Source organism: Nicotiana tomentosiformis, chromosome 1, assembly GCF_000390325.3.
Source record: "Nicotiana tomentosiformis chromosome 1, ASM39032v3, whole genome shotgun sequence".
Taxonomy (NCBI): domain Eukaryota; kingdom Viridiplantae; phylum Streptophyta; class Magnoliopsida; order Solanales; family Solanaceae; genus Nicotiana; species Nicotiana tomentosiformis.
In genome coordinates, this window is record NC_090812.1 from 56,067,530 (window position 1) to 56,083,676 (window position 16,147).

General features: G+C 34.6%; 1 protein-coding gene across 2 annotated transcripts; it reads right to left on the reverse strand.

The window, feature by feature from the left end:
* Positions 1-4,623: 4,623 nt before the first annotated feature.
* Positions 4,624-15,860, reverse strand: LOC104088514 (phosphatidate cytidylyltransferase 4, chloroplastic-like). 2 transcript variants are annotated; one of them, XR_001967760.3, is made up of 8 exons: positions 15,423-15,860; positions 14,637-14,938; positions 13,403-13,593; positions 9,465-9,589; positions 6,973-7,106; positions 6,243-6,358; positions 5,498-5,596; positions 4,624-5,220 (listed from the first exon to the last, which is right to left on the reverse strand). XR_001967760.3 is itself a non-coding variant. In XM_009593203.4 (7 exons), exons 1-7 carry the CDS (start codon positions 15,675-15,677, stop codon positions 5,129-5,131), a joined length of 1,215 nt encoding a protein of 404 aa, XP_009591498.1. In that variant the 5' UTR covers positions 15,678-15,857; the 3' UTR covers positions 4,624-5,128. The 2 variants fall into 2 exon arrangements, 1 of the variants encoding a protein (XP_009591498.1); XM_009593203.4 differs by lacking the exon at positions 5,498-5,596 and having other exon boundaries at positions 15,423-15,857.
* Positions 15,861-16,147: the final 287 nt, after the last annotated feature.

Sequence of the window (16,147 nt, forward strand, 5' to 3'; positions counted from 1 at the left end):
GTAAAATGTACCAAGTGGTAGTACATTGAAGATGTAAAAAACATGGATTCCACACAAATGGCACAACCGTACCCCACATAAATTTACTTGAGTTGGTTTCCAATGTAGAGGTTTATAACAAGTGTTTTTCCCCAATTGATCATTTTCTTGCTTAGTTTAGCTCATTGTCTTGCACAAGTACAGAAGTTTGATCTAATTATATTCTTTTTATTTCAAGAAAATGGCAATCATTTGTTTAAGTCTTTTTCTTGAAATTGGTTCATTCCTAAGTTAATAAACTCAATATTTTCACTCTAATTTGTTTGTTTTCTCTCTCCAAAATACAATATGCTCTGCTGCCTAAATATTCTAGGATCTCTTCCTTTGATACAGTTATATCTGGATAGCTAGTCATAACACATTGTACATGGTCTGGAGAAATGATTATCAATTTTCCAATTGAGTTAGGAGGAAAAACACATGAACAAAAAGGACCACAAAAAAGAGTTTTTTTTTTTTTTTCCTTTTTCCTCTCATTCTTGAAAATATCTCTATATTTTTATGGACCTTCCACTTATAACTTGAGTCACTTCAGTATGTGAAAGCAGATTCTTGGGAATTTTTTTTTGTGGGTGGAAAGGGAGAAGCAATATCTTAGCATCTTCTAGATATACAGAAGCCCAAAAAAGTGTGTAAAACTTTTGCAAGCTCTAAAAAGAAATCCTTCCATGGAAAGTATAATGATAAATAACTTTTCATTAAGGAATCCAAGTGGGGATACTTTTGTCATTGGGAAGCTTCTCCTAGGAGTGAGGGATTTTGGGTATTTCATTTTAAAAATATCAGTTTCCATGCAGATATAAATATGCACCATGATCTAGGGCTAATACATTTTCACTTTATTATTTTTTTGACAGCTTTTGCCTTTTTTCAAGATTACATTATGTTTGGAATTGCCAGAATATGTGGGTCATCAGTAAATTTTATTCCTAAAATAAACTACCATAGTGTCCCATACTTAGCTTCTTGAAATAATAAAGCTAAAAAGAAATAAGTGGGACCTTAATTGATAATGAGAAAACATTTGGATGTGAAAAGCAAATTTTTAACTTTTATATCTTTTTTCAATTAAAGGAGAAAGCCAAAACAATCCAAAGTATACTTTACCCCACTGTTCATAAGCCAATTAACTTAATTCCTACAATTAAGAAACGTAAGAAAAATGAGGGGAAAAGAGAAGGAAAGATAGTGTTCTTCTTTTTCAATTTTAGCTGAAAATATATTGAAAAAGTTGTTGTCATGTGATCGGGAGTTCACAGATTCAAGCCGTGAAAATAATCTCTTGCAGAAATGCAGGGTAAAGATGTGTACAATAGATCCTTGTGGTCCGGCCCTTCCCCGCACCTCACACATAGCGGGAGCTTAGTGCAACGAACTGCTTTTATATATATATATATATTGAAAAAGTCTTGGTAAGATCATGAGAAGAGTGCTACCAGAATATATTCTATGATTCTATCCTTAGCTATTAAGAGAAATTTAAAAGTATTTTCTTCTTACTTTTTATATTTCAGGTCTTTTCTTTCTAGAAATTAATTAATGTGTAAAAATTATGCATGTAGTTGTGCCAGCCAGAAACTCTTCATGCATTTCTATCATTTAAATTTCCAATCATTGTCGAAGTCAATTATTCTCAAGATACCGACGTTACGTATTTGCCTAATTCTTGTTGTCAACTATAACAATTGTTTAGAACTTTCGAGCAATAAGTTAATAAAGTTAGATTAAGCCACAAATAGGTGTACAAACTCACATGGGGTACACCAAAATAAAAAACTAAAACAATAACGATCTCTAAAATAGTATAAGATATGAAAAATAGAAGTAGCATGTGAAGGCATCCAAAGCTTAGTGCTTATGAGGGAAAAGTAAGAAAAAGAAAAGAAAAAGTTGGAAGTAAGTATGATCTTCTATATTGCATGGGTGTTAGGAAAGTTTTTAAGAGTTGTAATTATGACTCTTTGCTTTTGGCTTTTTGGCTTCTCATATGAAAGGAAAAAAAGAAGCCACCTTCCCAAACACTCACTAAGCAATATAAGAGCTTTTGTAGATATATGCTTGGCTTGACCAACATATATATCTCCTCCAACTATTTTTCCTTTCTTTTAAGTTTCATTTAGTATAGTTATTTTTTCATTTTCTATTTACATGTTGGGATTAGGAAATGCAAACACAAAAAAGAGACAATTTGAAAATTTAACTCATACTTATTGTGTAAAAAGCTTCCGTCATTATGCAGTCGTAGAACAAAAAATTCTAGTAACGAGTTTCAAAGGAAAATGCATGAAATCAAACCTAAGATTTAGTGTATTCAAGAAATGCAATTCAAACCTTCAATCCAAAGCAATATTTATACCACTTTTGCCACAAGGTTATAAACTTAATTTCTTATGTTAAAGGGACTCTATAACTCATTTATATACAAAGATTGTTTTATAAACTCATTATTTAATGTTACTATATAATTTTTCGACTAATGAAATTCAATCGAAACTTCTTCAGTACATGTAGCTCGCCCCAATCTATATCACTAGACTTTTAAGTGTTTGATAGTTTATTTTCTATGGTAACTTTGTATTTTCTATCTTTAGAAAAAAAAAAAAGCTTTATGGTTGGTTTGGATTGCTTGCAATCCATTAGAGTATTTCATAGTCAGCTTTAGAACAACGCATTCTTTCCTTCCCACATAATTTCTTTTTGTTTTGATATATACGAAAACCCTAAAGCAAGCACTCATTCTTGTTAAAAGCTACATATTGTAGGCCCCTATTGATAACTACACAACATCCCTATAGCTAGCTCCTTGTTGATTAGATTTAGATGGGTCATCTCAAAGCAAAGGAAACAAAAGAAACTTCACTTTAGTGTCTCTCTTTGTCTCTTAGCTTGAAGCTCAAGACTCCTTAGGTTTTAATTATTTTTTTTCTCAACTATTTGGGAATTATTGGGTGGCCAAATTTGAATGTGGATTGAGTTTGGGACTACTCCATTTGCAATATGGTGCCGTCTTTTCTTTAATCTCCACTACTTTCTTTCTTCTCTTATCTCTTCTTATTTTTGTGACAAAGCTAAGTCAACGATATATATATATATATATATATATATATATATATATATATATATATATATATATATATATGTCCTTTGCTTGCTTCTTTTTGTCTCAATCTCTTCCTTTTTAGTTATTTTTCAAGTTGACTAAGTCTTTTAAATTAATTGTCTTTATCATATCATGTGATAGTTTACTTCTTTTCTCCAATTTATTAACTCTCCATTTTCAAAATCATTGTGACTCGAGAATATTGGCAAGAGAAGAAAACATGAGGATGATGATTTTTGGTGAAATTTGAACCGTCCACTTAAGTAGGTGTAGAGTGGACTTACATTCTGCCACTCGAATTTAATGAATTTAGAGTACTTGACTATAAGAAAATGACCTAATAAATATTTATATTTTGTTTATCAAAAACCTATAATATATTTTATTAATCTCTAGTAAAAAGGTCATATAATTAAACTAACAATTTTAATGGTTATAACATCAATCTTCTTCCAAGATATAGTTAGTAAGAAACTCGATTAGCCGCTCATTCAATGGCTTAAATAAAAAATAGTCGGTGAAGGTATAACATATGTATAATTTATGTTTAATATTTGTATAATCATGTATAATCTATGTATATGATTAGAAAAAATAAACAATGAATATGAACGGCTCAAACCGTAAAAAAATATTTATTTGTAATACTCTTTAACTGTTGAGTGAATTTGGAGTATAATTTATAAAGGAAAAGGGGATATGCTTCCGTACAATTGACCTTCTTCTTGGACACAAATTTAATGGTCCTTAGAACATACCACAGAACCAAAATAAGCTACTTCTCCACGTAAACATTAACACTAACACAACTTATTTGACATACTTTTAATAAAACTAAAGGTCAAGATTCGCCATATTAGATGAAGCATAAATGATCCATACAAGAGTATTATTATTCTTCACTAACAAACCAAAGTTTCCATTGATGTGATTGTTTAGTTGACACATTGATGAGCATTAGAAAACAACTCTAAAATCCAACCTCAGTTTTTAATTAGCATAATCGTCATAAAACTTCTATTTCAATTAAAAGAATCAAAACTATAAAACGATAACAAACTTTATGAAGCTGAAGGAACATGAGAAAAGAACATTGAACCTTGAGAGTTGAGATTGCCTCAATATCAACAGGTTTGATACTTTTCTTCTTCATTTTTCTTTCGTTTATGAGAACACCAAAAACAGATATTGTGCCCATGACAAATGACGGGTCAAGTAGAAGACCGTGCATACTTCTAGGGCCGAGGGGCGTCAACTGAACACCCTTCTTATAGGATAAAATATTACTTGTTATTAATACTTCCCCTCTTTTATATTTAAACAGAATACGATGGGGAAAAGAAGAACTACAATTTAACTTCAAAGGGACGGTTTCTCGTCGAAGAGACATATTTAGAGAATTAGCATATAGTAGAACATATCCAATCACTCGATGCAACTGAAAAAGGTTGTCACTTCAATATTTCCTAACAGGACTTAAAGAATGTTAAATCTTGTCATTTTCATTATTAAGATGTCAAAAGTGCCAGTAATTATTTAAACAAAGCAACGCCTGAATAAATCAATATATGAACCTAATAATTATTGTGACATTTCTGTGACTAAAAACGAATATACACTTGCAGAATCATAATTATGCAACAATTCTAAAATCACAATGGGGGAGCTGGCTCAGTATCAGCCAAAACAACCCAACACTGATCCTCAAACATCATGCGGATCCCTTCCCCGTTCTGTCACCCTAAAGTGCTGAAACTAGTATGAACTTGACTTCCTCGATCTTGGAATCAGGTATATGAATCAGTAGAATCTGGGGGAGTTGCAATGCAACCGGAATCTTGTCGTGTGAAACTTAACTGACCTTCAATGGAACCTCCTATGTCGTATGTTGCTCTACTGTATTGAGTATGTCACCTTGTGCTTGCTCCTAAGTTACGAGAACAGCGATGAAGTATCTGTTTTCTTTGTAGGGAATCGTTATCAGGTTCATCAAACTCCATAAAATGGTAAGAACAATTTCACAAAGGAGTATGCTAATGCCCCCGTAAATATGTAGCTGTCCACCCTGTCCAGTATTCCTCCTGCAAAACAGGCATCGCCTCATTCAAGAAAGACCCAAGAAACTTGCCGCGAGGCTACTAGCCAGTTCAGCTAAGATAACAATGCTAAAGGATGATCATTTCGAATTGGGCAAGTATCTAGCATAGCTATACAAGGTCATAGCAGATAGGATTTAGAAAGTTAAGAAAGCATAAAAAAACCCTAGGAAATAGTAGATTTTCATTGACTGAACACTCCCCCTGGATTGTCATGCTCAAGTTTGATCACTCAACATGTGATCAGTTTTTGGAGTCTTACACTACTCTTGCCGCGACTACCCAGAGAGTTTTGGTTACTGGGTCCAAAAGATGACAACGAAACCATCCAGAAAATCTTTATTTTCCCGCCATTATAGTCCTGTTAACAAATTAAATGGAAGTTGATAAAGGAAGAATGCCCACATCCCACAGCACAAGACATATTAATACATCAGAGACCACAGCAATCACACATTAGTACATCTGAGATTTTTTTAAGAAAACAAAGGACATCAGAGATTCTTCATGGCTGCTATTGTCTATACTAGGCTTCAATAGTACATGATCCTCCCACTCCAACGATATAAAGAAGACCTTTGGAATACTATCTCAAAGAAATGGTCTACTTAGAATTTAGCACGCCGAATACTGTGGAAAAATCCAAGATACTGGTTCATATGACATTAATTCCTTTGTCTAGCATATAATGACAGTCAAAATGTTAACAACCATATCCTCATATAGTTGTGCCTGATGTCAGAGATAACCACACTTCCAAAGCGACATATACCAATATCAGCTTATGAGAACAAAGTTTTAACATATAAAATTCATGTCGAAACTTATGACACTCTCAAGTTCTAAAAATTTTAAAGTTATCTTCCCTATTTGATATTTAAAGATTCAATTTCCGGTATGCCCATAACTTTTTGGGGGGATAAAACAGTATGCCTACTATGTTTTGGCTTCACAACAGAGTTCAATTTATCACTGAAAAGTACAATCAAAGGTACAGAAGTAGTTACCATGTCCAGGAATGAGAGATCCTGAGTCCTTCACACCAGCATCACGTTTGATCATTGACTCAGTGAGGTCACCGAAGAGAGATCCAAAGAAGTTCAGAAATCCAAAAGCTATAGCACTGAAAAGCCGTTCAGACACAAACATCAATTCAGAAAGCTATGATTTTCCAATTTACAGGGTCACAGGAAAGGCTAAACAATTTTATGGCTCAAACTGCACCAACCTAGAATGTGAATAAACCCACAATAAGAAACCCAAAAACCTTCCTTCTACATCATGTGCTAGTTTTGAAAAAATAATGATAGAATAAAATCCAAACATGAATTTTCAAAAAACAAGTTATAACAAAAAGAACTGATATGCTTTATTAGGCGTAAGCAACTAAATTCTAACGTGACAACAAGTTAATATAACATATTATCCCGCTACTCCTGTAAAGTATTCCATTTTCTACATGAGTATACGATATTATATGGAGTTATAAAGACTCAAAATTACGCTTGGGGAAATGCTATGGAAAACTGTATATCATTCCATTCTTTATATTTTTATCAGATAATATTTAGTAGTTTACCTCTCTAAAATGGAAAAAGAAAAAGATAAAGATGACATTAATCAAATCCTAACCCTCCAACAAGGAGAATATCCTTACTGCAGCTATAGACACATCAAAGGGTCTGAAACAGATGGCACTGCATAATAAGTAAATAAAAACATTGAAAATATTATTACCTTAATGTGGATGTAGGCCAACAGAAAATTCTTGATAACAACACAGAAGTGGCTATACAACCTCCTAAGCCTGCAACAGCTCCCTCCCAGGTTTTCTTTGGGCTAATGTTAGTAAGCGGTGTCCGACCAAAAGCCTGCAAAGGATTTCAACTCTGTTATGTGGCTCTCCTTCACAGACCACCAAAGAGACATCACAATTACTTGGATTTGTTCTACTACTACAAATTAAAAAGCATTAGAACTAAGAAAAAAATTGTTGTAATTCCATCCTGCAAAGATTAAAAGGACAACAAGAGGAACATGATAAGCAAAGGGGAAACCAAGAGATGCATACTTCCTCATAGAAGCATTATAGCATTACTGTGCTCATTTGCTATCATTTGTTTCTAAGTTGATCAAAGGGTCAATGTCTATAGTAACTTCACCTTATATGCCTCTCCAATATTTTTTTACTCTCTTTCCTCTCTATGTGAATTTGTATGTTCGACTTTAGCATGATCTGTGACTACGATGGATGCAATATGGTACTTTCAAACACTGCAGGAGAGTGGAGACATTTAAAGGCAATAACTTAGCTCTCTATGTTTTTTTGGGAAAGAGAGTGGAAGGGGGGAAGTTGTGTATTTTGCAACACTATGGGAGACATTTAAAGGCAACAACTAAGCTCTCCATCTAAGATATTTCTGTGCTTCAAAGTGGATATTGCTTCGGTATACCTTAAAAATGATGAAAAGCAGAAGTTCAACTTAGTTGAGTAATATTTTTTATGGAGAATTTTGAATCCCATTCAAATGGATTTCATGATTGCCGAATTGTCCCTATGCGGACTTTCATGTGATGAATCCAATTCAAAGTTGGTAAACCTTTTATGTTAAATTGCAAATCCCATACCAAACAAGTATGTAGATTGCCGTGTACTTTGTAATCCAATTTCAAATTGGATTTTACAATTTAATACTCATAATTAATATTTATTTATATAGGATATATATAAATATTATTAAAGACTTAATTGTAAAATCCAATTTGGAATTGGATTACAAAGGACATCGCAATCTACATACTTGTTTGGTATAGGATTTAACAACAACAAACCCAGTGTAATCCCACAAGTAGAGTCTCGAGAGAGTGGTATGGGATTTGCAATTTAATATCAAAGGTTTATAAGTAAGAATCCAACTTTGAATTGGAGTCATTACGTGAAAGTCCGCATAGGGACAATTCGTTAGTCACGAAACCCATTTGAATGGGATTCACAATATCAACAGTTCATTGAGTTTTAAAAGACATAATTGCATTCGCATAAATCAGCTGTCATTCTTACTTCAACAGATTCTTCTGACGATTGGATGTCACTGGGAGTTACAGACCTCAAGAAATCAGCAAACTCCGATCTAGTGGTTTAAGAGATCCTGGAAAAGACTTCAATCTAGTTCATCAAGAAGATTACTTGAAGGCAAGCTGGTGACAAATCTGGTTCTCTAAGAAGATTATTTGAAGGCAATGTTACTAGCTTACACATATGCCCTTTATTACGTATAGATGGTTAATCAAGTTAAGACATCTTTAATACGTCCTCTGTCCCTCTCTCTCACCTCCAGCTTATATCCTTCTTCGGATTCTTTTTCTCTTCGTAGTTCATCCAATTACAGAGTAACATGCAACCCCCCCCCCCCCCGGCTCTGTGTGTGTGTGTGTGTGTGCTTGTATGAGCATTGACATGGACTGTTGGTGCCATTTCTCTTTCTTTCTGTATAGCCGTATTCTAGGACAGTAATTCCGTTCAAACCTTGGTCCTCAACTTCAGTAATATCAATTTTAGTATTTTGCAATTATTTCTAGTTTTCTTTTATAAGGGCACTTAAAATTCAAGTTACCCTTGTTATCATGATCCCGAACCCTTAGTCTACTTAGAGACGTATGCCAATTTAAGGATGAGTGTGAGAATTAGAGAACCTATAGTTTTAGGAACCCCTAGTTTAACTTAAATTAATTAGTATCCGAAAGAAATGGATCTGAATGAAGTAAAGTATTTTACAGAGGATTTATATAAAGAATCCAGCTCTAAGACAGTGCTGAACGTTACAGCTGCCAGAATAATACTGTGAAGCTCAATTTTCCCTAAATATTGTATTCCAGGCAAATGCCAGACAAAACCAAAGGAGGTTTATCTTCAATGCTTAGAATGGATCTAAAATAATCATTTAAATCTCTACTAAATAGCTACTATTTCCAAGATTCCACAACAAACGAACAGGAGAGGATACAAGACAAGCCAAGTCAGTGTCTTATCAAGTCTACCACATTTTCATGATAGGATGACATAAAATATGCAGTGACATCAAAGACAGGTGCACCAAATATATGATATTGCCAGATTAGGTACTGCATTTTTTGACAAGAAAACACTGCGTCTCTGGACCGTTTTAGTCTGAGACATCTGAACAAGGATAGAACCGATTTACAAAAATAACATCAACAGTGAAAAGTACCTTGCCTCCAATAAAAGCAAATGTATCTGCTGCAATGATACTACTGAATGAAATTAAGGTTGCCACAAGCCCCACAGTCCACTGAGTTTGGCCTCCAAAAATGACAGGCCATGATGCTCCCAGTCCTGTGTAAACCCATTGAAATGCCAATAAAAGTCAGAAGACCAGTAGCTGAAGCGGATCAGCTGTCGAAGAAACCAACTGCAAAGAATTTTCAAATGCTACATTAGATATCAAGCTAAAATTCTATAGAATAGTAGCCTCTAGGCCAGCTTGCGCATATCTCAACTAATTCACTGGATACCTGTTACCTCCCGCCAACATAGGTAGGCCTAAGATGAAGAATGCACCTAGTGAACTTGTTCCCAAGGTTGTCAGTCCATCTCTTTGACCATTAGGCTACCCTTTCGGGGGCTTAGATATCAAGTTAAATTATCTTTTTTTCTTTTTTTACTGTTTCCTTTTAGCAGAGGGGGTAGGGAGAGCATCGGGTGTTTATATAGCAACATTAAGATTACACCTGTAATGGACAAATGCAAACTCTTTTTAACTTTAAAGCCGTCTTGCCTTTTACTTAATCAGCTAATGATGCTGTTCTATACTTCAACATGCTCCCCCCCCCCCCCCCCACACACACAAAAAAAATGCTGATAGTAAGAAAAACTTAGGTTTTTGACATGAAGCATAAGCGGCAAAGTTAATATTTATCAACCAAAAAAAAAGGTGGCTAAGATAATTATATCAGATTACATTTATCCAACAAAAGTATCATATCAGATTACACTGTTAGGATGTCAAGTCTGTAACAACTGTTTGACACCACACTCTTTTGTTCATGCTTGATTGTCTCAATAGGAAACTTATTCAGAGTCCTGGCCTTTTTGAGCTGGGAGTTATAGCAGGTCCATCAAATAGTGAGACACAAATAATGATTCCTAATCTAAGTAGCACATACACTGCCAGACACAAAGAAACAAAAGAAAAGTCTGACTGTGACGTCATATGCAGACAAATAATCATATATAATTATACAATGTGGTTAATCTCACAGGAAAGCTGTAATTTTCTTTTATAAAAAAAGAAGATTTTTGAGAAGGCACTTTCTGTAGAAAAAGAAGATTTTATTAATAAGAAAGGGAGAATGAGAAGGCTTTAAGGAAAATCGAATGATATGGATCAACACATTTGCTACTTTTCTATACTTTTGGGGTATGCATCACGTGCTGCTTCATGTAGATGGTTGGATGGAAATTGGAGCTAATCATTCTGTACAATGCTCTTGGGTCATTTGGTTCAAAACAAGGTTATTCGAGGATTATAATCCTGGAATATAACCACGATTATAATCCCACTTTCTATTTGGGATAGATAATACCAAGATTATGATATAAAATTTATACCGATATAAGCTAATACCAATAACCAAACGGTAGATAAATGCAATCCCAAATTTAATGTCAGGATTAGTATACTAATCTAACTAATTCCGATAACCAAATGACCCCCTTTGAGTACCTACGTGATGGTTTTGGGAAGGAGGACCTTTTCTCTTGCTAACCATTTGGGTTTATGACTTCCACTGTTCCACATGATGGTTTTGTTATTTTAAGTACAATAATGAAAAGAAGGGGATCCTTGGCGCAACGGTAAAGTTGTCTCCGTGTAACCTATAGGTCACGGGTGCATCAGGGTAGGCTGCCTACACCACACCCCTTGGGGTGCGGCCCTTCCCCGGACGACGTGAATGCGGGATGCTTATTGCTCCGTGCATCGGGCTGCCCAAGTACGATAATGAAAAATTGTAGAAGAGTTAGAATGTATTAAATATCCATTAGCCTTAGAAATATGTGGAAAAAAAACTTTTTTTGTTAAGGTGAAGGGAAAATACTTTACGTATACATTATCTTGGGAAAACAAAAGGGTAAATTAGACATTATTTTGGGATAACTCAAAAGGACAAGTGGGAAGTAAGCTTTTGAAATAGGCAGAGTTTCAATGGTTCAGTGATAAGGCAAAATAGTTCAAGTACTTTCAGAATAAAACACAATTTTAAGTGTTTAACTCTAGTGGCAATCTCTTCCACCCTTTTTAATTTGTGCCTTAGCGGCTAAAATAGTTTTAAAATTAGTTTAGTCATTATTATTTTTTTCTAAAATTAAGAAGAAAAAAATAAACTTATCTTTTTTATGCAGTAAACGTAATTCATTTCACATGCAAAGTATGGATGTAACATTAGATTGGAGACTACTTTGCAAAAAGTTTTGGATAACATTTTTTTTTATAACATCTTCTTGCAAAAAGTTAATAATCACTAATAACTTATCTAGCTTAAAACCACTATCTGGAAACACCAAAAAGTTAGTAATAAAGGACATATAGGACCTTAAATGTTCTTTCTAAGAATATAGTTTTTGTATCTGAAGAGAACAACTCTGGAAACAGCAAAATCTTGGGAGAACTCCTGTGTGTGAACTCCTGTATGCGCAACAGGGTAGGTAATAACAGTGTTCGAATTAAAAAGATTATATAGAAGACTGCAACTTTGAGTTGTCGTTGGACACCATATGTAAGGGCTGCCCCACTAGTGTCGATGCCAGACTGTAAATGTGGCACAAATAAACCATTCCTATGGTTTGGTATCCATATTCCGGGGTACTAAAGATTCCTTTGCAAAGAACTGCATTAACGTCACAACAAAACAACAACAACAACAACAACAACAACAACAACAACAACAAAAACAACAACAACAACAACAACAACAACTCCCTCAATCCCAATCTACTGGGGGTTGCTATATAGACTCTCACTATCCAATGTCTTATGGCTGTCTCATTGTAGTATTCAATAATTTAGGTTCTCTAACACTAGAAGTTCTCTACATTTTCTAGTGGCATGAATATCATCAACGACCATGAATTGAGAATGAGCAATGAAGCTCATAACCTGATTATCATCCTAATAGGGAATGATTGGGGGCGATTGGGATGCTGAAATATTAAAGCTATACCAAAAATATAGCTCACTGAAGACCATGAAAAGCACCTAAGTAGACCAACATTAATTTCCTGTTGGACACAGATACAAATATTAAAATTAAAGGAGACACACACGTAGCTAACACAAGATTATAGTACATTTATTTTTTTCAACAAAAGAACACTGTAGTTATAGCGACTACTTCAAATGACATAAGAAAACATACTCCATTAATTTATGGATTCTTAAGATCCTGCCAATAATTTTTCTTCAGTATTTCTACTTGATCTAGTTTTTTCTTCATAACTTCAGAAAATTAAGTCTGGACCCCAAAATAATTGAGTACTTAAAAAAGGAAAACAATGGAAATTACTTTGTCCTTCGTGTGGCCATTTGAGGGCTACTTGCGAGAACATGACGCAAATAATGGGTGATGAAGGTGGGATTAAGGAATTTTATGTTTTATAGAAGAGATATCATGTCTGGAATTTCAAAAGTACACAGTTGTGTGCATGTCCAACACATGTCAGTGTCTCACTGGAGCACATTGATGAGTAACTTGAATTCTGATCATGATACATACATACATATATATATATACATACATACATATATATATATATATATATATATATATATATATATATATATATGTGTGTGTGTGTGTGTATGTGTATGTGTGTGTGTGTGTCTATATGTATACACTTTTTAAATAACCGAGAAATCCGTGAGGGACAGTGTCACATGGTCCGAAAATCAATCGATAATGGGTCCGCTTCTGTACCCTTCTCCACTTAAATAACAGGCTTTTGTCTACGATAGGTTTCAAACTCATGACGAGTGCCTAACCCACACGTCACACGCTGCATTCTTAAACTAGTCCAAAGCCCTGGGGGCTTGAGCATATGTATATACTTTTCTATTTCTAAACAATCAGAACAAAGGGCATCAGTTCTTACTAGTGTTCAGAGCAGGTACCGCCAAACCGCATCTCAACTTAACCCAGAAGCAAGGGAGATAGCCACAATAAAAGAGCCCAAACATGGCACTAGTAAGTTGAGCAAAACGAGGAATGCCCCTTTGCATCAGCAGTGCCATTGCAACAACAAAGGCCGCAGAGGTAACAGAAACATCAATCTGACCTAAATATCTGACAAAAATTCGAAGAGCAATCAATTAGAAAATCTTCAACTTAACAAATTCCAGAAAATAAATAAATCATAAACAACAAGAAAAAAATAACAACTCTAAGATATTGTATGCTGGCCTCAAGCATGATTATCAAGCTACTCTAAATTGAAACCACTGTCCATTTACTGGGGAAGAACAAAGCCTAATCGTAGAAGAGAATCATACATAGGGTCTGACCATTGGGGAAGCATGATAAAAGTATCAGTGTCTTCAGGTTGCTGTTAATCCAAGTAAAGAGAAGACCTTCAAGATGACATTCATACCTCTGTAAAATTTTATCTCATTAACTCTTCCTGAAGTGATAAATTTTGTCATTTCTAACCTAAAGGATAAAGCAAAGACATGGACTGTCCAAACAAGCAAGTTCAACCACAACAAAAGGGTTTAATCAAGTGGTAGGTTCCCGGTTTAAATCAAGATGTATAAAATGAGTCATAATTCATCAAAGTATTGGAGCCCAAAAAGGGTAGAACAGAAGACAAGAGGTTACACACAAAGTTGGCTAGCACGGGTATCTGACGTTCAATGCATAAATGAATGACGGATCAAGTCATCCATTCTTGGCCTAATTTTCTAAAAGAATGAGAAATACAGTCACAGTAATGCAGGTCTTGCCAATGGAATGCATGGTTGAAATTTTGTAAAAAACAAAGTCTTTCTGCTGATAATTCTGGTAAGGGTCAATGCGACAGCAAATAGATAATCTATTTATCTTAATGAGCAAAGGTCACGAATACTGAATGGTATCATAAAATAACGTCAAAAATATTTCTGTCCATGCATCTATCCTTTTTCTTTAAAACGCTACATTGATTCATCAATGTACAATAGATGATGCAGGCATGAAATCTTGCTGTTATTGTTCCAGTTCCTAAATATGTGTGGCATGAGATTAATGGCATGGTGTCTTCTGAGGTTTAAGGTGGTTTACCAGAAAATCAAAAGTAAAGTATGTTTATTTAATACAGAATGAAAGTTGAAAAAGTTGATAATGACACTTACAGTGTGAGTACAGGCATGAGAGCACAGATGACAGAGCAAACTCTTGATATGTATCGAGGAGGAGGAGTCATTCCATCAGCAATTCCACGACTCCTAACCAGCTCAAAGTACTCTCGTGCACCCATAAAAACAGCTGCAGCAAGGGCAACAGTGAAAACCCATCCTCCAGCCAGTACCACACCTCCGACAGAAATACCTATACCAAGTCCAAAGACTACCCTTTTCTTCAATTGACTATTTTTCTGCTTAAGTTCAGAAGTGGGAATTTCCCTCGCCGTTGTACTGTTGCCTTTGTTGACTTCCTACAACATAATTATCTCAGTGATTCCAATTCAATAATCTGCTTTGACCATGACATGCATAGATCAAACCAAGATAAGAAGTAAAAATGCTTATATAACTCCCTAATGTGATTAATTAGAGCAAACAGCCACACACACCCATAGGTTAATGCAACAGTTAACTTAGTAGTAGAGCTAATGTTAAAAGCTGAACCACTCATTATCATCAAATGAGAAGTAGCGATCCTGTTTCATCTTATATTCAACTTAAATAATTACTATCATGATTTTGCAGACATTTTCTTCTAACAATCAAAAATATAAGATATAGCTATATTGATAAATTCAATCAACCAAGTATTACCTTAATGCCAAACAAAACTAGGGTCAAGTCATTCTATTACAACTATTTCACTTATATAAATTTATCAAATATCACGGATTTTTTTTTAAAACTAGAAGTTTATAAAACTCTCAAGCCAAACTAAAAAGGACTAATATTTACCTCATTGGGTTCAGCACGAGCAACGGCAGTGATAATTCGAGGATGTTTCAAGAAAATAGTTCTGGGTATGATACCCGAAACCTCTCTCTTAACTCTGGACCCATCAAGAAAAAGCCCAATTCTTGGAATTGAGCATCTGTGTCGGGTCAAAATTAAGGTTCTGGATGAGGAAGAAGGAGAGTGGGAATTGGAGAGGGAAGTGAGGGAGAGAGGAAGCAGCTTGAATCTATCAAAATCTATACAAGAAGAAGCCATTATATGAAATTGGGGGTATTGATGATATGGGGGTTGAATTAAGCTTTACTTAGAAGCATCTTTGAAGGAAGAGTTAGATGAAATCAAGATTCGCCATTTGTTGAATGGAACGGGTAGAGAGATGCGTACAATGAGTAGTAGTAGTTGATAAAAGAGGGGATGGGTTGGTATTTGTGCACCGCTAACTTGCACATAGGAATTAGCAACACCTTTTTGTTTTTAGCGGCTTTTGCTCCCTCATTCTTTATGGAAAATGTTCAAATTTGCTCATGAATAAATTGTCTTAAAAATTTTATACGTGAGCCTTTTTACAAACAAACAAAAATAAAAGGGCAAAATCATCCTTGAGCTATGTGGTATGATCCACATTTACCCTCAAAAACTTTATAAAATAGTGGTATGATCCACAATAACCATACCTTGATTGCTACAATAAATTAGGAATTGAATTGTGGATGGATTTGTTTTAT